The sequence below is a fragment of the Capricornis sumatraensis genome, chromosome 3 (assembly GCF_032405125.1).
Source record: "Capricornis sumatraensis isolate serow.1 chromosome 3, serow.2, whole genome shotgun sequence".
Taxonomy (NCBI): Eukaryota; Metazoa; Chordata; class Mammalia; order Artiodactyla; family Bovidae; genus Capricornis; species Capricornis sumatraensis.
In genome coordinates, this window is record NC_091071.1 from 165,954,102 (window position 1) to 165,975,590 (window position 21,489).

The 21,489-nt window shown below is 44.3% G+C and overlaps 1 protein-coding gene across 2 annotated transcripts in view; it reads right to left on the bottom strand.

Annotated features, from left to right (window-relative positions):
• Window positions 1-7,895: 7,895 nt before the first annotated feature.
• Window positions 7,896-21,489, bottom strand: part of KPNA6 (karyopherin subunit alpha 6) — a 51,110-nt gene continuing 37,516 nt past the window's right edge. For both annotated transcript variants that reach the window (XM_068967582.1, XM_068967583.1), the window contains 11 exons: window positions 19,896-19,995; window positions 18,658-18,752; window positions 17,539-17,670; window positions 16,014-16,102; window positions 15,148-15,247; window positions 14,667-14,830; window positions 14,420-14,498; window positions 12,632-12,757; window positions 12,189-12,316; window positions 10,510-10,688; window positions 7,896-8,472 (listed from right to left, as the gene is read on the bottom strand). In XM_068967582.1, coding sequence (XP_068823683.1) covers window positions 8,285-8,472; window positions 10,510-10,688; window positions 12,189-12,316; window positions 12,632-12,757; window positions 14,420-14,498; window positions 14,667-14,830; window positions 15,148-15,247; window positions 16,014-16,102; window positions 17,539-17,670; window positions 18,658-18,752; window positions 19,896-19,995 — 1,380 coding nt within the window. In that variant the 3' untranslated portion in view covers window positions 7,896-8,284. The remainder of the gene's footprint in view (window positions 8,473-10,509; window positions 10,689-12,188; window positions 12,317-12,631; window positions 12,758-14,419; window positions 14,499-14,666; window positions 14,831-15,147; window positions 15,248-16,013; window positions 16,103-17,538; window positions 17,671-18,657; window positions 18,753-19,895; window positions 19,996-21,489) is intronic.

Sequence of the window (21,489 nt, forward strand, 5' to 3'; positions counted from 1 at the left end):
TTTTCCAGTAAGTCAGTTCTTTGCATCAGGTGGCTAAAGCATTGGAATTTCAGCTTCAGCATCAGTCCTTCCAATGAATATTCATTATTGATTTCCTTCAGGATTAACTGGTTTGATCTCCTTGCAGTTGGAGATGACTCAAGAGTCTTGAACTGTCACGATAGTTCAAAAGCATCAATTCTTCGGTGCTCAGCTTTCTTTATGGTCCAACTCTCACATCCATACATGACTACTGGAAAAAACAGAGCATTGACTAGATGGACCTTTGTCAGTAAAGTACTACCTTTGCTTTTTAATATGCTGTCTAGGTTGGTCATAGCTTTTCTTCCAAGGAGCAAGTGTCTTTTAATTTCATGGCTGCAGTCACCATCTGCAGTGATTTTGGAGCCCAGGAAAATAAAGTCTGTCACTGTTTCCATTTTCCCCCATCTATTTGCCATGAAGAGATGGGACCAGATGCCATGATCTTCATTTTTTGGATGTTGAGATTTAAATCAGCTTTTTCACTCCTCTTTCACTTTCATCAAGAGCCTCTTTAGTTCTTCTTCGCTTTCTGCCATAGGGTGGTGTCATCTGCATATCTGAGATTTCTCTCGGCAATCTTAATTCCAGTTCGTGCTTCATCCATCCTGGCATTTTGCATGAGGTACTCTGGATATAAGTTAAATAAGCAAGGTGACAGTACATAGCCTTGATGTACTCCTTTCCCAATTTGGAACCAGTCCGATGTTCCATGTCAGGTTCCAACTGTTGCTTCTTGACCTTCATACTGATGTCTCAGGAGGCAGGTCAGGTGGTCTGGTATTCCCATCTCTTTAAGAATTTTCCACAGTTTGTTGTGATCCACACAGTCAAGGCTTTGGCGTAGTCAGTAAAGCAGAAGTTTTTTTTGAACTCTTGCTTTTTCTATGATCCAGTGGATGTTGGCAATTTGATATCTGGTTCCTCTGCCTTTTCTAAATCCAGCTTGAACATCTGGAAGTTCTTGGTTCATGAACTGTTGAAACTGGGCTTGGAGAAGTTTGAGCAATACTTTGCTATCGTGAGATGAGTGCAATTGTGCGGTAGTTCAAACATTCTTTGGTATTGCCTTTCTTTGGAATTGGAATGAGAACTGACCTTTTCTAGTCCTGTGGTCACTGCTGAGTTTCCCAGTTTCGCTGGCATATTGAGTGCAGCACTTTCACAGTATCATCTTTTAGGATTTGAAATAGCTCAACTGGAATTCCATCACCTCCACTAGCTTTGTTCATAGTGATGCTTCCTAAGGCCCACTTGACTTCAAATACCAGGATGTTTGGTTCTAGGTGAGTGATCACACCATCGAGGTTATCTGGGTTGTTAAGATCTTTTTTGTATAGTTCTTCTGTGTATCTTGCCACGTTTCTTATCCTCTGCTTCTGTTTGGTCCATACTGTTTCTGTCCTTTATTGTGCCCATCTTTGCATGAAATGTTCCCTTGGTATCTCTAATTTTCTTGAAGAGATCTCTAGTCTTTCCCATTCTATTGTTTTCTCTACTTCTTTGCATTCATCACTGAGGAAGGCTTTCTCATCTCTCCTTGCTATTTTTTGGAAGTCTGCATTCAGATGGGTATATTACAGCTCTTAAGATGTTAAAATATTTTCCCCTAGTTGGAGAGACTTCAGGGCAATGCTCTTCCCCAACCCTTAGGCAGTGTCTACCAAGTAACATTGAGAGGCAGTATTGAAATAATGGTAAAAGGTGGAACTCAAGCGCAAAAAGGTTTGGCATTCAGGTCTCTAAAAACCAAGGCCCTCATTATTTCCAGAAAAGCATGTGGGAAATCTCTTGAGGTAACATATGAATCAGGCCTTGATGGATTTGTATAAGAATAGGGTGTTCTATGCAGAGATAAAAAACAGTAGAACAAGGTATGCATGGGGTGAGAGGAGTGATGTATGGAGAAGGGTCAACAGTGGCCTCCAAGGGCCAGCTGTGAAAGTTGCTCAGTTGTGTCCGACTCTTTGCAACCCCATGGACTGTATAGTCCATGGCCAGATTCTCCAGGCCAGAATACTGGAGTGGGTAGGGGTAGCCTTTTCCTTCTCCAGGTTATCTTCCCAACCCAGGGATCGAACTCAGGTCCCTCCCCGCACTGAGGGCCAGCTTTTTTTGACCAGCTGAGCTGTAAGGGAACCCTAAGAAAGTTGGAATGGGTATCCTATCCCTTCTCCAGTGAATCTTCCCAACCCAGGAATCCAGCCAGGGTCTCCTGCATTGCAGGTGGATTCTTTACCAACTGACCTATCAGGGAAGCCCTGCTAGGTAATGAATACAACAGACAGGTAAGGAATATGAAAATTTGATAGAAAAATGGGTAAAAAGTTACTTTTTCCTTTGCTATAAAGAGAAAATGGGAACAACATTAGTATCTGCCAGAGAGCCTACTGGTAATGGTGGTGAACAGTAATAAAACTCTTGCAGATTGTCTTCAAGCAGAAACTCAGGCCCAGGAGTGCCAGATATTTGGGGGTGGGGAGGCTTTTTTCCTCTAGTTGTGGCGCACACTGGCTTCACTGGTTGTCAAGCAGGGGCTCTAGAGCAGTCTCAGTAATTGGGGCGCATGGAGACTCTCTGCAGCCTGCTGGCTTAGCTGCCCTACAGCACGCGGGATCTTAGTTCCTGGACCAGGGATCAAATCTGCATTGGAAGGCAGATTCTTTATCAGTGGACCACTAGGGAAGTGCCAGGTATTTTTAAATACAGCTGCATCTTTTAATGTTGGCAATGAATTAAAACATAAAATGTACTCAAGCCAACCAAAATCCTCCTTTTGAGTTGTATCAACTTTTTGGCTGCTAGTCTAATTGCTACATTAGGAATTGATGTAAACCAAAGTGAGTAGTTTGTGAACTACTTTGGGCTCAGTGAGCTGTGAAGTAGTGATGAAATGATGTGAAAATCTTATAGAAACTCTAGAAAATGCAAACTAAACCATAGTGAGACAGAACTCGCATCAGTGCTTGCTGAGCTTTAGGCAGAAAGGAGGGATTCCCAAGGGGCATGTGGCGATAGGTATGTTCACTATCTTGATTGGGGTGATGGTTTCAAGGATGTAGATTTATCAACACTTAACAGATTGTTCATTTTAAATATGTGCCATTTACTGTATGTCAGTTATATTTCAATAAAGCTGATTTCAAAAATGCTTTGTAGCAGAAGCAGGCTGTTAACAATTCTTAATTCCACTTGTTAGGCCACAAATTTAAACACCTTCACTTCATTGACTTCCAAGAAATCCAGTCTAGGATCACTCCAAAGAACACTATTTAGAACTCTGCAACAGGTTTTTATTTTTGCTTTATATCTATTACAGTGTTTGAAACCTAAAGAAATACATTTTCTCTTCAAATTTGGATGTGTATATAAATATCATTTGTCTGGACTCAGCACACTCAATGCCATGGTTTCTTGGCCTATATCTGCTCTGAAATCATCAAGCTTTGTCTGTCTACCCAGGGGCCCTGAGAACATGGAAAACAATAGCTAGAGTTTATAGTTCTTAAAAGCAAAATAAATTTAGAGAGAAAAACCAGTGAGGAAACAGGTTTGATTCACCTTCCGAGGGTCTGTAGCTGGGAACCCAAGATGTTTTTTGAGGGACATCTGCTCTGTCTTGGGTAATTGGGACCTCACGCCTTATTTGCTTCTTTAGTGGTCCAACCAATTTTGTGGCAATTCCCACAAAAACTGGCTGAAAGAGCCAATACCCAACTCCAGGGCTTGAGGATTCTCACCATGGCAGTTTTCTCTTCCCAAACCCAGAGGCTGAACATCTGACCTAGGTAGGGATGCAGGGCTTGAGTTTAGCAGAGGGGTTCAGGTATGTGCTAATGTGCACAGCAGCAGTCAGGCTGGCCCAGAAGTAGTAAGGTGGGCCCAAACACACTCAAGGCCTTTATGACACTCTACACAAACCTTTTTCCTGGGGTGTTCTAGGTCCAAAATTTAATGGTGCTTCTTCTAACTCACAGCCAGGTTTGATTCTGAACATAGCCCAGGCCTGATGCAAAATGCCCTCTCAGAGGAAAACTAACAGCTTTAATTTACAGACTTATTTGGTTTGTGCTGACCTCAAAATTCTTCCCTTACCATGGTCTTCATCTGGGGGTGGGGCTCGGGAATAGTCAATGGGATGACTGGATCCTTTATGAAGGCCTTGGCCAAAGAACAGCTATTACCTACCACATGGATCCCTGCACGGCCCAATTCTCAGCTTGCTGGCTTAACAGAAAAATACAAAAGACAGAAAAAATACTGGACAAGATTGGTTTAAAATGTGCAATCCTGAAACAGCTGTGGAAGAAACCTACTCTGAGCAGTTTCTCAAGCCTCACATGTACTTATTGCTAGGACAGTCCTATCTGGAAGATGTTGCTAGCCTTTCCTATGGCTGTGAGCCTTTCCTATGGTTCGTGCAGTGAGCCTTTCCTATGGTTCGTGCAGTGAGCCTTGCACGCTTCCCCAGCCTGCCAAGGAGGCCCCCAGCCAGCACCCTATGGGTCCCTGTAGTGCCTGCAGAGACCTGTAGAATCTGGCTCTCTCACTTCAACTGAAAATCCAGAACATGAGCCCCAGAGATATATCTACTGAAGAATATTCAAGATGATGGACACCAAACTAAGTGAGTCTTGGGGAGAAGAGACGTGGCCTGAACAAATGATCTGAGAGGCCCTCAAAGAAGGGGGCGTTGGGAGGAGGAAGTATTGATAGGCATTCATCTCCTTCTCTTCTATTTTGCTAGAAACAGGTAACTCTATTATAGTGTGTAGGGGGAAGGCAGGCAGACTTGAGAAAATGGAAGTCCAGTTCATTCTGCTAGAGTTTTCAGATTAAACTGGTCTGGCTTGAGGGAAATGGAAAGTCAGTGCCCGAGAGCCTTCTTTTGCTCTTCCCTGACTAAGCATAGTAGCAGCTATAATCTGTGTAGTTCAGCTCTAAAAAATAGGGCTGTTGGTAAGTCTTCCAAGGGAAAAGAGAATGGGAGTAGATCTAGGGGTTCTAGGTAAGGGGGAACACAAAGGGTCCCTGAAAGCTGAAGTCTTCTACATCTGTTCCTTGGAAGGGTCCTTTGTACCCACTGCCTAAAGTAAACAGGCTGGCCAGGTGAGGATGGAACCTGTGTGGTTCTAACAAGGTTGCAGCCAATACCAAGGCCAGCCAGTCACGGGATAGCTCAGTCTTCAAAGACCAGCGAAGATGGGTGGGTGTGGGATGTCCAGAAGGGCTGGCAAAACCAAATAGCTGTTCAAAACAGTACTTGAACACTTTAGCTAAGAAAACGGTTCCTTGTCCCCTTAATTCACACCTAAACATCACCAACCCACCAGAGATTTTGAAATGCAAATAACCGTGTGCCAAAACATCAACCTTTCAAATACACGTCTTCTCTGGCTATTCCCTACAGCAAGCTGGGGAGCCCCTCCATCCCTGTAACATCCATTCAGAAATCTGTCAGAAAACTCTGCCTTCACCTGGGCCAGGGTCTGCAGTCCAGATGGGGGCTGTCCACGAAGAGTGACTGTCAAGCCTGGGCTAAAAAGAAACAATATTTTGCTTCCCTAGATGAACAAAGGAGAAGGGGACACAAAAGATGATGTTACCATCTCAGGGGGCTGGAAGAACTTCACCTGTTAACTGAAAGGCGGGTCAGAGGAATATAATGGAAAAACAGTCTGAAGAAGACACTAACAGAGGAAAGCTCCCAGAGGCCATGTTTATCTGATGAGAAATTTATCCTCGGGTTGTGCCCTGGGAGACACTTCAGCCTTTGGAGTCCTTGGAGAAAGCAGCCTTCAAGCAGTAACTGATAATCAGAAGAGTCTTCTATTTAGTACATGTCCCAGATCTGAAGCAAAAGTAGGAACAGCTGGGGAAGGCAGGATGTGTATGTCTCACAGTAAGAATCTGGCCCCAATGTCAGGGACTTAACTATTGCTAGAGATACAAAAGTAGTTCTTACTCAAATGCTCTGGCTGTTGGACAAGATCAAGGGGTGGGGGGTGACTTTCTTTTGAACTGTAGGAGTAATGGAGTCAGCAGGCCAAGTGAAAAGGGTCCTGCCCCTTGCCTACCAGGGAGAGTGGGGCTTGGTAATTATCATGCCCAAACTGAAGAGTAGCATCTGACTCACTTAGGTGGTATGGCTCTGCTATCACTTTTCAGTGATAACCACTAGTCCGAACCATTTTTCTCAGAAAATGCCTCTGGAGTTGGATCTCAATACTTGAAAAAGAGGGCAGATTCAAAACCAATGGGCAAAAGGACCTGAACTTTTTATCTGTAAGCAGAGTGGCACGGATTTCACCTGAGCCAGAGGTGGGATATGCAGGAATGGGAGCAAGAATGGCATTGTTTCTGGGGAAGGGAAAATACAGCTTGGACCAGGGCATCTCTAACTGATCTCTGTGGGGAAGCAGCGACAGGGCAGAGTGTGCCTTCAGCTCCACCACTGGCTACACTTAGGCAACAAATTCCTCCACTCACCCCATCAGCTGGGCTTCACTTCATTACTATGGAATCCACTGACGCATACAGGCAAGCCAGTGAGGCACTGCAGTAGCTCTACTCAAAGGGAAAAGGCAAGGCATTGGGATTGAAAGTGTCACAGGAAGGGCAATATCCAAACCATGTACAGGGATCCCAATCCAGGAAGGTATCAGTCACTCTCAAAAAAGTCCTGAAGCTGCTGTATTCCTGGAGAAAGAGAGAAAGCCACCTGTGATAACTTACGTGGACAAGGGCATTTGAGACCAAATCCGAGGCGGCAGACTGCTGTCTGGGTTTCCTGATGTGAGCAGGATGCTCAGCACTAAGGACTAGAGTGGTAGACTTCACCAGGCCCTGGAGCCCTTGCTCCCTTCAGGTACTGGGACAATCAGACTAGGCTGACCTGTGATATGAAGGCTCCAGAGCTAAGGGTTTGTCCAGGTGGTAGCCCGGAACCCAAGCAGAGAGATGGATCAAGGTCAGGCTTCCTGAGCCAAAGAACTTCCACATCTCTTTTTGGTCTTCCTCATGGTATCCTACTTACAGAAATTACAGGGACAGTTCTTCCTCTTGAGACCAATCAAGATTGACCTACCTAATATATAGAATATAAAAAAATACAGAACTTTTGACATTCTCTCCTCTGGAAGTCAAATATACATGATCCACCTACGGAAGAGGAAGAGGAAGAAAGGCCAAAGGCAAGGATCCCTGGCTATCCCAATACATGACACTCACTCCAACCTCCTCTGCAACTTATGGGTCACCCGAGCAAGGACTTTCTCCTCAGGAGAAAGCAAGGACCACAGCCCTCTGTTGAGTGCTTAGGAGAAAATACAGCTACCTCAGAGGTTCATTTCAACTCTGAGGGGAATTTTCAAGTAAACAAATGAAGTCAGGTCGCACCACTGGAAGGTGGGTAGGAAACATGGGATCAGTAGCGACACATGGGAAGCCCTGTCTGAAGGCCTGTGCTCCTCCTCGCTGACTCCCACTGGTGCACGTGCCCCAGGAGAGTGAAGGGGATCTCCCAAACTAAAGAGGTCTGGGCAAGGGGTTAGAGGGAGGGAGGGGCCTTTCTCGCATGGTGACCTCCCCCTCAGTCTCTAGTCCCAGACAATGCTGGCAGCTGGGTTTCCTAATACCAGGAACTCATGGCTCTGGGAAAGAGCAATCTTAATACAAGAAAAAATGTGCAAAAGAAAAAATTAAATAATTCAATCCAAGCATACAAGATTAATATTCTGTCAGAGCAAGAACACTTTGTTTTGGATTTCTCCCCTCCCCTCCCACCCCCCTCACCTCTGGAATATTCCATCTGCTCAAGTACCCAAGATAAGAGTTACACAGATCAGGACAGAGGACTGGGAAGGATGAAGGAAGATAATAGGGAAGGAAGTCACCACTAAAGAAGAAAAAAATTAAAATTTAAAAAAAAAAAAGGTGCAAAATTGGTTACCTCAGTCCTCCTTTGTCTACCCCTGGGCTCCTGGGTTAAAGACATATGTGCAGCCAAAATATAGTGTAAGGAAGAAAAACCCAACACGTCCCCTTCTTGTCACAAAACCCAAACGTGAGCCTCAGATGGTTCTGTCTGTCCAGAGGGTGCTCCCTCCAGGGAAGGGGTCGGAGCAGGTCAAGAGCACAGTTTCCAGGGCAGCAGAGGTGTGTGGTGGCTGATGGTGGGGGGGCTGGTTTCCCGCCCACCAGAGGGCTGCTTTTCCGCTGGTTGGTGGTGCTTCCCATCCCCTCCCCTCCCTGGAGGCAGACATTATAGCTGGAAGCCCTCCATGGGGGCCTCAGGCTGCTGGAAGATGAACTGCTGTTGCGTCTCATCCACTTGGGGAGCCAAGCTGCTATCATCATCTTCTACACCAAAGTAGTGCTCAATGAGGTCGAAGGCCTTCTGGTAGATCTCCTGGTTCTCATGGCTCTGGAGAAACTCAATTTTATCCAAGCCTATGGTGGCAACAAAGAAGCAGGGACAAGAATGAACTTGGAATGCTTTACTATGGGTCCATAAAACATGAATGCATTTTGCCTTCCCTGAGGTGTATTAGCATTTATAAACAAAAGTAATATGATCAGGTCTCTCTCTGATCTGAAAGAGGAGAGCTGCGATCTTTAGTTAAAAATTACATAGCCCCAAAGGAAAACAACTAAAATGTCAGTTATTAATCAGTGGTTTAACCTGGGCGATTTGTTAACCATTCTGAATCTCCTGGAGATGAGTAGTGAGTCAAACCAGTACCCCTAACAGAACTTGCCAAGGAAACCATAAACAAAACAAAAAAGATAACCTGTAGAATGGAAGAAAATATTTGCAACTGATGCAACTCACAAGGGCTTAATTTCTAAAACATATTAACAGCTCACATGGCTCAATAAGAACAACAAATAACCCAACCCAACCAAAAAATGAGCAGAAGACTTATACAGACATTTTTCCAAAGACATATAGATGGCCAAGATGCACATGAAAAGATGCTCAACATCACTAATTATTAGAGAAATGGAAATCGAAACTATAATGAGGGTATTACTTCACACCAGCCATCATCAAAAAGTCTACAAGGGAATTCCCTGGAAGTCCAATGGTTAGGACTGAGCAGTCTCACTACCAAGGCCTAAATCCCACAAGCCAAGAGGTATGACAAATAAAAAAACAAAAACAAACCAAAAGTATACAAATAATGCTGGAGAGGGTGTGGAGAAAAGGGAACCCTCCTGTACTGTTGCTGGGAATGTAAACTGGTGTAGCCACTATGGATGTTCCTTGAAAAACTAACAACAGACCTACCATATGATCCAGCGATCCCACTCCTGGGCATGTATCTGGAGAGAAGATATATACACCCCAGTGTTCATAGCAGCACTATTTACTATAGCCAAGACATGGAAGCCACCTGAGTGTCCATCAACAGATGATGGGTAAAGAAGACGTGGTGTACATTTACAATGGAAAATTACTCAGGCCCAAGTAAGAATGAAATAATGCCATTTGCAGCAACATGGATGGACCCAGACATAATCATACTAAATAAAGTAAATCAGACAAAGACAATTATCATATGATATCACATATGGGGAATCTAAAAAACACTGATAGAAGTGAACTTATTTATAAAATAAAAAGAGACTCACAGACAGAACACAAACTTATGGTTAACAAAGGGGGAAAGGTGGAGAGGGATAATTATGAGTTTGGGATTAGCAGATACAAATTCTGTGTGTGTGTGTGTGTGCACGTGCATGCACGTGAGTTGTTCAGTCAGATCCCATGGACTATAGCCTGCCAGGCTCCTCTGTCCACAGAATTTTCCAGGCAAGAATACTGGAGTGGGGAGGGATAATTATGAGTTTGGGATTAGCACATACAAACTGTGTGTGTGTGTGTGCGTGCGTGTGTGCACGTGCATGCGAGTTACTCATTCGCATCCCACTCTTTGACACATTCTGTCCACAGAATTTTCCAGGTAAGAATACTGGAGTGGGTTGCCATTTCCTCCTCCAGGGACTCTCTATGACCCAGGGATCAAACCGCATCTCTTGCACTGCCAGAAAGATTCTTTACCACTGTGCCACCTGGGAAGCTTTAGATACAAACTACTATTAACAAAATAGATGAACAACAAGGACCTCCTGTACAGCACAGAGAACTTATCTAGTATCTTGTAATAAGCTTGTTTATAGTGGAAAAACAAAAGAAAGGAACTTGCTAGAAACTCAGCTAAAAACATGCCTTCCAGCTCCTTATCCTATTATCAATTCTGGAGCTTTATTTTTGCATCTGTACCATAACCTACTTACTGGGTACAGCCCATCAGAAAGAGAGCTATTGCTCCTCAGAAGAAATGGAACTTGTGGGATAAAACTTTGCATTCAATGCTGACCATACACCCTCACATACATATACTACTTCAGAGGTTCTGAACTAGAACTTACGGTTCTGAACTCTGCTTATGGCAGACATTAGTTTGGGGAGAGGGTACATACCATAGGCTTCCTCGATGAGGCCACAGTAGGGATTGACCCCTGAGCCACTGCGCTTGCCCTCTTGCTCTCCAAGCCGAAGGATGTTCTCCAGTCCATTGAGGGCCACTTGCACAATCTTTGAATCCATCACAGTCAGCAAGTCGCACAGGGGTTTGATGCAGCCCAGGGAGACCAGGTACCTGAAGGGCAGAGACCAGGAAAGTTCTAAATCAAGACAAGATAAGGGAGGTGCCAGGGCGGTGCTCTGGGGTCCCTGGGTCTCCTTTACACACATCAATGCTCTTAGCAATTCACCCTGCCTGAGCCCTCATAAACACCCAGGCTTTATCTCAGTCTCTCCACTCCATCGATACTACTGGTTTAGTTCATTTCCATGTAGAAGGCTGCCATGGATTTCTCCTCCTGGTCTGTAATGTGTCCCTGCAACAGTACTACCTACTCTGAAACATCATTCCCCTACTTAAAATTTTCACAGTCCAAGCTCTACTCTCAATACAATCAGGCTCCTAAGCTTTTTTAGCTTCATCTCACATTATTCCCTTCCAAGAATATTACATTCCAGTCAAACGTGAATGTCTCTAGGTTTCTGATTTTTGTACTTTTACTTATGCCTTTTCCTGTCCAAATGCCATTCACAACCCTATATCCTCAAAAGCTTAACTCAATGGCTATCCTTTTCTCCTAAGGTTTTATAATATGCTGAATATACTCCCTGGAAGAAAAGTTATGACCAACCTAGACAGCATATTGAAAAGCAGAGACATTACTTTGCCGACTAAGGTCCGTCTAGTCAAGGCTATGGTTTTCCAGTGGTCATGTATGGATGTGGGAGTTGGACTGTGAAGAAAGCTGAGTGCTGAAGAATTGATGCTTTTGAACTGTGGTGTTGGAGAAGACTCTTGAGAGTCCCTTGGACTGCAAGGAGATCCAACCAGTCCATTCTAAAAGAGATCAGCCCTGGGTGTTCTTTGGAAGGAATGATGCTGAAGCTGAAACTCCAGTACTTTGGCCACCTCATGCAAAGAGTTGACTCATTGGAAAAGACTCTGATGCTGGGAGGGATTGGGGGCAGGAGGAAAAGGGGACGACCAAGGATGGCATCACCGACTCGATGGATATAAGTTTGAGTGAACTCCGGGAGTTGGTGATGGACAGGGAGGCCTGGCGTGCTGCAATTCATGGGGTCGCAAAGAGTCGGACACGACTGAGCGACTGAACTGAATATACTCCCCCTTCCTAAGCTACAAGCTGAAGGCAAGGTACTTTTCTAATTCCCACCACTCCAACTCAAGTTCATAATGGAAAGCAGAATCAGAGAGCATCTTCACACAAAACAGCTTTCCTATTTACTTCTCTCAAGTATCATTGTCAAAAATGATTTCTCAAGGAAACTGCTCCGAATGAGCCATCGAATGGTTCTCTTTCATTTGTATGAGTAATTGTGAATTATATAGATTTAAATTCTCTTGTGGGTAGAAAGAGGCAGAGGAGAGATGAATGTCTGTCTTAAGTGTCCATTCTCAAGGAGGGAAAAGAGGCTACACTCTAGTAGCTTATCAGTTAAACCCTACTGAACAGCAGTAGACTTATCCCAGCAAAGGCGGTTTAGAGATTGTATGTAACATAAGCTGACAGGTAGAGTAAACATGTCACTCAAACAATGGGAAGGACTGTGGTACCTGATTTGTTCAGGGGTTCCTCCTGATGTGGCATTGGTGATGGCCCAGGCTGCTTCTTTCCTTGTACGGAACTCTGCTTTCTGAAGGATTTCGATCAATACAGGGAAGATGTTTGCATCTATGACAGCCTGAGAAGAATTAGGGTTTCGGGGGTGGGATATGGGGGAAAAAAGTCATTTCAAGGAGAATAAGCAAATCCAGAACACAAATCAGCTAAGATTTAGACACATTCCCCTTCCTCAAAGTTCTCCTTTGTCTTTCCCATATACCTAAGGTGGTGCAGAAGAACCTGGCTTCTGCTCCACAGAGTCTTTGACCAATAGCATACACTGATTCCAATTTCAAAAGAGAAATTTTTTTGTCTAGAAGGCAATATCCCACAAAGTCTCGTGATCCCAGGCCTTTCTACCACCGCTCCTCAATCTCCCAACTGCTTGTTTTACCTGTATCTGAGCCCTGTTGCCAGCAGTGATATTTGAAATGGTCCAACAAGCTTCCTTTCGGATTGACTCCTTGGAGCTGCTCAGGAGGTGGAGGAGGCAAGGGAGGGCTGAACAGTTAAGAATGACCTAGAACACCAAAAGACAAATTGAGATAAATTGGACTTAATCAAAATTTAAAACTTTTGTGCACCGAAAGACATCTTTCAACAGAGTGAATTACACAAGTCACAGAATGGGAGAAAGTATATTAAAATTATATATCTGATAAAGATGAGTATCCAGATTACATTAAAAAAAAAAAAAGCTGAACATAGTTTAAAATGGGCAAAGGACATAAACAGACATTTTTCCTAAGAAAACAGGCAGGGGGCCCCAAAGCACATGAAAGATGTCAGACATCATTAATCAGTAGGGAAATGCAAATCAAAACCTCAGTGAAAGACAGCTTCACACTTCATAGGACAGTTATTCTGTTTTCCTGGCCGTGCTGGGTCTTCATTGCAGCATGCAGGCTTAGTTGCCCCACAGCATGTGGGATCTTAGTTCCCCAAATAGGGATTGAACCCAAGTCTCCTGCATTAGAAGGCGGGTTCTTAACCCCCAGATCCCAGGGGAGTCTCTAGGATAGTCTTAAAATTATTATATATAAAAATTTATTATAATACTTATAAAATTTAAAATTTATTATAAAAATAAAATTATTTTTATTCTTAAAAAATCCAGGCAATACAACTGTTGGTAAAGATGTGGAGAAATTGGAACCTGGTACATTGCTGGTGGGAAGGTAAAATGGTATAGCCATTGTGCTAAACAGTATGGTGGTTCCTCAAAATCTTTAAATATAAAATTACCCCATGACCCAGTAATTCCACCTCTGGGTGTATATCCCAAAGAGCTGAAAACAAGGACTCAAACAGAGATTTGTATGCCAATATTCAATGCAACATTACTCACACTAGCCAAAAGGTGAAAGCAACCCAAATGTTGATCAACAGATGAATGTGGCACAGGTGTGCCAAGGAAGATCATTCAGCCACCGAAAGGAATGAAGGTGTGACATACTAAAACATGGAATGAGCTTCGAAAACATGCTAAGTAAACTAAGTTGAAACAAAAGAACAAATATATATGGTTTGGCTTACGTGAGGTTTCTAGAGGAGTCAAACTCGCAAGAAACAGAAAGTAATGTGGTAGTTACCAGGGGATGAGGGGAGGGGGAAACGGGAAGTTATTATTTGAAGAGCACAGAGTTTCAGTTCTGAACGATGCAAAAGTTGTGGAGATGGATGATTGTGATGGTTAAATAACAATGTGAACGCACTTAATGCCACTGAATTATGCTTAAAAGAATAACCAGCTCTCTAGCCTGTGTATAGAAAAACCTTGCATACTGCACCCTCTATGGAGGTATTACTAACAGAGGACTAACATGAGGTTACTCGTGGGATCCTAAAGGTTTAGTTAGAAAGTAGGGGTGAGGCTCCAAAGATTTTGATATTTCAAAGGTACCATAACAGAAAAGCTGGGACTTTATCATGTCCCAGGTAGTAAGTCAAGTTATTCCATTTAGTTTTTCTTCAATAGCACCCAATGGATAATGACTTGCTTCCAATTTATAGAAAAAATAAAGGCAACCAAGTTGCCCACAAATCATACAGAAAGTGGCAGAGTTGGAATTTTTCCTTCAAGCCTATGCTTTCTCTCCTAGATCACACTGCCCCCCACCAGGACTAAAGTCTACGGCAGGGAAGGATTTTGTCCACAGATAGCTCTCTTCCTCCTCCTTACCTGGGTCTGGATGTCATCCCCAGTGACGATGTTACCCACAGCTCTCAGAGCAGGAGAAGCCACTTTGTTATCGTTGTGCCTACAGAGGAGGGTGATCTGGTCAGTAGAGGGCCAGCACCAAGCTTTCAGCTCTGCTGACCACCAAGGCTGGTAGCACTCATGGGTCCAGACCTTTGCACAGGGCAGCAGACTGCTAACTGCAGTTCTGAGCTTGGAATCTGTACCCTTTCTAACTGGGATCACTCACATGAGAAGCTCGACCAATCTCCGGCAGACTCCAGAGTCTATGACTGCCTGGATCTTCTCATTGGGGCCATCAGATAGATAAGAGAGGGCCCAGCAAGCATCTGCCAGCAAGTCTGAGTCGCTGCTGAAGAGTAGGCGAGACAGCACGGGCAAACAGGGGGAGACCTATTGGAAACAGAGAGAGAGGGATTCATAGAGGGACAGGGTTACATCAGCTCTACCACTAACCCTAACATGTCCGAGCCCTCCTCTACTGAGTAAGTCTAAGACCCAGAGATTTCTACTACATTAAGCCATCAGGCCCACATTTTCATTTACCACCCTGGCACATGAGATCACCTACTTCACTGATGATTGCCTCTTTCAGTTTCCTGTGGATCAAGACTCTGAGGGTTCCCCAAAGACTTGAAAACTCCCATGTCAAAACTGCTCCATATGAAGGAACTTGCTATTACTCAGTAACTGGTAAGAAGCTCTCTTACCTTTGCAAACTCTGGGGGTGGGTTCTTCCCTCGGCAGAGGTTTGACAGGGCCCAGACTGCGTTCCGGGTCATTGTCAGTCGTGTGGACTTGGTAAGGAGTCTGAAGGAGACAGAGAAGCCAGATGCTGACCAATGATGCCCTTTGCATAGAGCTGTTGTCTGTGACCCCCAGGAGCACATCCAACCAGACCCCTACAACTCTAGCCCCCTCACTGTCTTTTCCTACCCATAATTTAAGTGAGTTAGTTTGGTCCAGGGGGCCAACCTACATCTTCATAGGGGATTAGGACCAGATGTGGTTGTTAAGCCCACAGCTAATAAGAGCAGAGAGCTGGACCTTGAATAAGCATGCTAAATGAAGTTTTAGTGTGGGGGCTTTAGCTATGCAGTACGGATGGATTTTCTGTGACAGGCCCACAAAAGAGTTCTAATAGTAGCTTACGAGGTGTGACTTCTGAAGAAAAACTCCTCCCTCTGCATCCATATGACCCTGCATGGGGTCTTAGATCTGTGGTTTACAACAGAGCTCTCCAATGTACCTATGCATAAACCCATAGAAAAGCAATGCATTTTGCAGAGAAGGTTAGGTTTTTCCAGATGGGCTATTCCTCCTTCTCTCCTCTGGCTCAGCAATGAGCCCAGTATGACCAACAGGAGACTCTACAGTGCTGTGAAGCGAGAAGCGTAAGACACACACCAGCGGCACAATCTTCTTACTCTCAGAAGATAGCCTTTTACTCTGTCAATCAGAATGCACTTGTAGCATTTTTGGATTTACTCATCATTTTAAGGTAAACTGTCCCCCAAAGATCTGCTACATGGCTGCCCTACAGATGCTTGAGGTGCAGATGACAGTAGTTACTCACGTTAACAAAGGATTGAGGATGGAACAGTTCAAGACGTAATCTCGGCAAACGGAGCTGTCTCCAGCTATGTTTCCCAGTGCCCAGACTGCCTAAAAAAGGGAGGATGGAACTGTCACCCACAGAGCCTAGTGGCTTCTGTGAGTACTTTACACTCACAACTACAGAGTGACACACAGCAGTAACCAGGACGAACATCCCATCAAGGCCTGAAACACACCAAATAAGCTCAGTACCCTCCTTGTTGACATCCTCATTGAGTACTTGCTCTATGAGGACTTTTCCTCTGAGAATTCCCGGGTTTGGGGGGGAAAGCAGGCTGCCACTGTACTGTAGCCAGAGAAACCAAACCAAAACCTCCTTATCCTCACCTCCTCATCTCCCATAAAAGGAGAAAATGATGGGAAACTTGTATTCTTCTTGTCTCATAGGACCAACCCTATATGTATTAATAGAGGAAAAATCCCCAGTACCACTCCACTTCTAGTCAACCAGTAAAACTCCAGCGCAAGAATTGGAAGTAGGGTTTTTATGATCCATAGATGTTGAAAAATGGGTACTTTTTCCCAACACCACCTGACACCCAACATGTAGAGTTTTCTTCTACATCAATTCTCTGATACCGTGTCAGTGAAAAGTGAAAGTCGCTCAGTTGTGTCCGACTCTTTGTGACCACATGGACTATACAGTCCATGGAATTCTCTTAGGCCAGAATATTGGAGTGGGTAGCCGTTCCCTTCTCCAGGGGAGTCTTCCCAACCCAGTAATTAAACTGGGGTCTCTTGCACCACTGGCAGATTCTTTACCAGCTGAGCTACCAGGAAACCCATGTCAGTTCAATAGGTAGGGGGCTCAGTCCCACAAGACTGGCCTCACTTAGATACTAGATACAACTCCCAGGTGCCACCTATACTTTTTACCAACTGGCTATAAATTCAGGAGTTCCACATTCTACAACGATCCACAGAACTCAGGAAAACTCTACTCATGTTTAGCAGTTTACTCTAATGGATACAACTGAGGAAGAGCTAGAGATGCAGAGGGCAAGGCATGGGGCAAAGCGTAGGGGCTGCACAGAACTCCTGTGCCCTCTCCAGGCATGTCACCTTCCCAGCACAGTGAGCATTCACCAACCCAGACGCTCTCTGAATCTCACTGTTCAAGATTTTTATAACCCAATATTTACCCCCTGTAACATCCCTAGGGAGGTTGGGGAGCAGGGGTGGGAAGAGTGGTAGGGGCGGGGCTGAAAGTTCCTATTCTCTAATCCCAAATTTGGTCTTTCTGATCACTAGCCCTCCCTTCCGAAAGCTATCTAGGGCCCCACCCTGAGTCATCTCATTAGCACACACTCAGGTATGTTGCAAAGGTGCTCTTTAGGGATAAGAGAAGTCACTTGGATCACTAAGAAAATCCCAAGGTTTTTAGGAGCTCTTTGCTCTTCACCTCTTAACTGGGGATAAAGACAAAATACATTTTTTATTATACCGCTGACATCATCAAGAATTAAGTCAAATTTGGGTATTACCTGTTCCTGTACATCCTCAAAGTCTGAGTTAAGCAGCTCTATAAAAATGGGGACGGCCCCTGCTTCAATGACAATTTTGGTCTGCTGAGAGGTTCCAGAGGCGATGTTTGTTAGAGCCCAGGCAGCTTCAAACTGAAAGTGAGATTAAAGCCATGACTGAGAGGTCATTCCGGACAGAGCAGCCATGCCTACCAGCTGGCTCAGAGCAGTTATGTTTCCTGCCCCTGACTTGAAAAAAAAAAAAAAACACCACACATGCCTTTCCCTTTTCTCCTTTAAAAGAAAGGAAGAATTACTGGCAGTGACATAACATAATAGGAAGACAGAACTAGGCTTCCATGGTTCCAGGTCTAGGCCTGCACTACCACAGCCCCCATGAGTTCCTGGGCAAGCCGCGTTTTTTGTTGGTTTGTTTTTCCTAGAGGCAGAGAGGAAGAGAGGTTGAAAGAGTTAGAAGGAGAAAGAATGAAAGAAGAGTAGTGAAACCTGGGAGCAACACCAAATCTTTACTATTCCCCCACCACCTCAGTAGGTTGTTGCGGCAGAGTCGCTAAGTCATGTCCGACTCTTTTGCGACCCAATAGACTGAAGCCTGCCAGGATCCTCTGTCCATGGGATTTCCCGGGCAATAATACTGGAGTGGGTTGCGGCAAGCCATGTTTTTATTTCCTGCACTTCACTTTATTCGTTTCCGAAACCAGGATAAAAGTGAGATGGGTCTCTCAAGGATCCCTTCAGCCAAACTTCTAATAAGTTCTTGTAGAGTGGCTCATCACTCATTTGTGAGAAGAGAGGCCCAGAGAAGCAAAGTGGTTCACTCCAGAATTAGAAACGGACTAGAACGTTTTATGTACGTATATGTATACATACATACATACATATGTATATATATTTATTCTATATTACAACCTCTGAATAATGAATCTGTCATATTCTGGTATATTTCCTTTGAGACTGTTTTGGGGAAGAGTTTGTGGCTCTCTTACTTGAGGCCAAGTCCTCTGAGGTAACAGCATCTCCTTAAATGTTTCATCCTCACAGATGTGTCTGCAGAAGCATGCCTTAGCAATTTCTTGGCAAAAGAGCATTCATCTGGTACCTCTCCACCCTGGGCCTCACCTGTAATGTGCAATTCTCATTCCTCTTCAGAAACTCCACAAACCGGTCCACCACTCCTGGAGTGTTGATAACTTCATCTATTGGAGGACTGGGCTCTGGGAGAGGGACAAAGGAAGGAGAGAAGTCAGGAGAAGGGCTGGCTGATGCATTCACTGGGGTCAGTCCACCATCCTTCCTAAATACTCCTGACCATCCTTAGAAACACTCCCAAGCTTCCTTCTGGTGAGGTAGTTTTAACAATAGCAGGTCATTTTTGAACTGTATCAAATAGCTGAGAATCTAAAAAGTAAAGCCAATCTTAATCCAAGTATGCTCACCTTTGGCTTTCTAAATCTAAGCAAGTAAATAACCTTACCTACCTAAGCAAGCAAGAAAGTAAGGGAGAGATGACCAAAGAAGGTGCAATGCTGGTCTAAACACTTCCCTTCAAAGATCAGCATTCTTTTCTTGGGAGGAAGAAAAGTCCTCCCAAGGTCAAAGGACAAAAGTCCTTGGGAGAAAAGAAAATATTTTTCCCATCATACAGCAAATTTTTACTGAGCAAAAAACGTGTGCCAGACGTGGTTCTGGGTACCAAGAATACAACAGTGAACCAAACCGAAAGTCTCTGTCCTCATGGAGCTTATATCCTAGTGAGAAGAAATACTGTTATGTTTGAAGGTAATAACTGTAATAGGAAATAAAATACGTAGGGCCAGGTAAGGAGATTAAAAATGCTGCAGGGGGTGGGGGGAGCGGCAATTTTAGATAGGGTGTCAGGGTAGGCTTTGCTGAGAAAGGTAGGATCTAACCACAGAAATGAAGCAGCTATCACACAGATTGTTGTTCTTTAGTTGCTGAGTAGTGTCTGACTCTTTTGCAACCCTATGGAATGTAGCCTGCCAGGCTCCTCTGTCCATGAGATTTTCCAGGCAAGAATAATACTAGAGTGGGTTGCTATTTCCTTCTTCAGGGGATCTTCCCGACCCAGCAATCGAACCCACTTCTCCTACATTGGCAGATGGACTCTTTACCACTGGGCCACCAGGGAAGCCCTGTCACACAGATATCTGCAACTAAAGGGTATCAAGCAGAGGGAATGGCCATGCAAAGGTAAGAATGTGCCTGGCTTGTCCAAGGATGCCACAGCCAGCAGGGCTAGGGCAGAATGAGTGAAGGGCAGTAACTGATGAGGTCAGTGAGAGGAAACAAGAGGCTAAGTCATGCAGGGCCTCTCTGGGGAAGTCTAGGCTTTGTACCTTTGGAGAGCAGTTTCCGGAATTTCTGTGTGGTTGCTAACTGCAGGTCAGGATCATCAGAAAAGAGCATCTCCACCATCTCTCTTGTGATCACACTCTCCTAGGACATAAAACAGGTTCATGATTTTGCAAACCAACACTAGAGCCAGATATAAGCCCATAATCCTGTTTGGCATCCTGCTTTCTAAAGACTTGAGGGCAGGGCTTCCCTGGTGGTCCAGTGGTTGAGAATCTGCCTGTCAGTGCAGGAGACATGGGTTCAGTCCCTGGTCTGGGAAGATCCCACATGCAGAGGAGTAATTAAGCCCATATGTACAACTACTGAGCTTGTGCTCCTAGAGCCCATACTCTGTAACAAGAGAAGCTACTGCAATGAGACACTCTTGTACCCCAACCAGAGAGTAGCTGTCACTAGAGAAAAACCTGCATGTAGCAACGAAGACCCAGCATAGCCAAAAAGAAAAAAGACTTAAGGGCAAGAGGAAGGCACAACAGCAGCTCAGATGTTTAATCCATAGCTGCTTCAAGCTGTAACAGTTAGAAGTGATTCTTAACCTCTGAGGCAACTGAGAGCTCCTGTTAAATGTTTCCTCTGGTGTTTTCCACAGACAAATCCCAGTTGACTCCTTAAGCTGACTGGGTATTAGGTTGGTGCAAAAGTGATTGCTGTTTTGCATTGCTGAACTCTGCCGCCTGATATTGGAATACATTCTTGAATAAATGTGGTCATGTTATACATAACGTCAATGTGCATGCATCACTTTGTTTTTTTGCTAACGACTTATTAAGTTCAGTTCAGTCGCTCAGTCGTGTCCGACTCTTTGAGACCCCATGGACCGCAGCACACCAGGCCTCCCTGTCCACCACCAGCTCCCATTTTATTACTTGCTGTTTATTTTATATTTACTTTAGACTTAGAGAAATGATGTTAGACAAAAAGCACATCTGAGCGATTTTCTTATTCGAGTTCAAAATGGGTTGTAAAGTGGTGGAGACAACTTATAACATCAACACCACATCTGGCCCGGGAACTGCTAATGAATGTGCAGTGCAGTGGGTTCAAGAAGTTTTGCACCCTGGTGCTCGCCCGGAGTGTCCACATCACCATCCCCTTCTCTCCTTTGTTGCTGCTCATCACAATGCTCTAATGACCTACTCTACTATTCAAAAACTATTTTTATGTAATTTATGTACACTTTCTTGTTTATAAATGCCTGATTTTTTTTTTTTTTTAAGAAGTTTTGCAAAGGAGACGAGAACCTTGAAGATAAGGAGCACAGTGGCCAGCCATCAGAATTTGACAACACCAATCGAGAGCATCATCGAAACTTCTCCTCTTAAATCTAACTACATGAGAAGTTGGTGAAGAACTCAATGTTGACCATTTTATGGTTTGTTGGCATTCGAAGCAAACTGGAAAGGTGAAAAAACACAATAGGTGGGTGCCTCAAATAAAAAAAATCGTTGTTTGGGAGTGTCATCTTCTCTTATTATACGCGACAACAATGAATCATTTCCTGATTGGATTGTGGTATGTGACAAAAAGTGGATTTTCAACTGATGATAACCAGCTCAGTGGCTGGACCGTGAATAA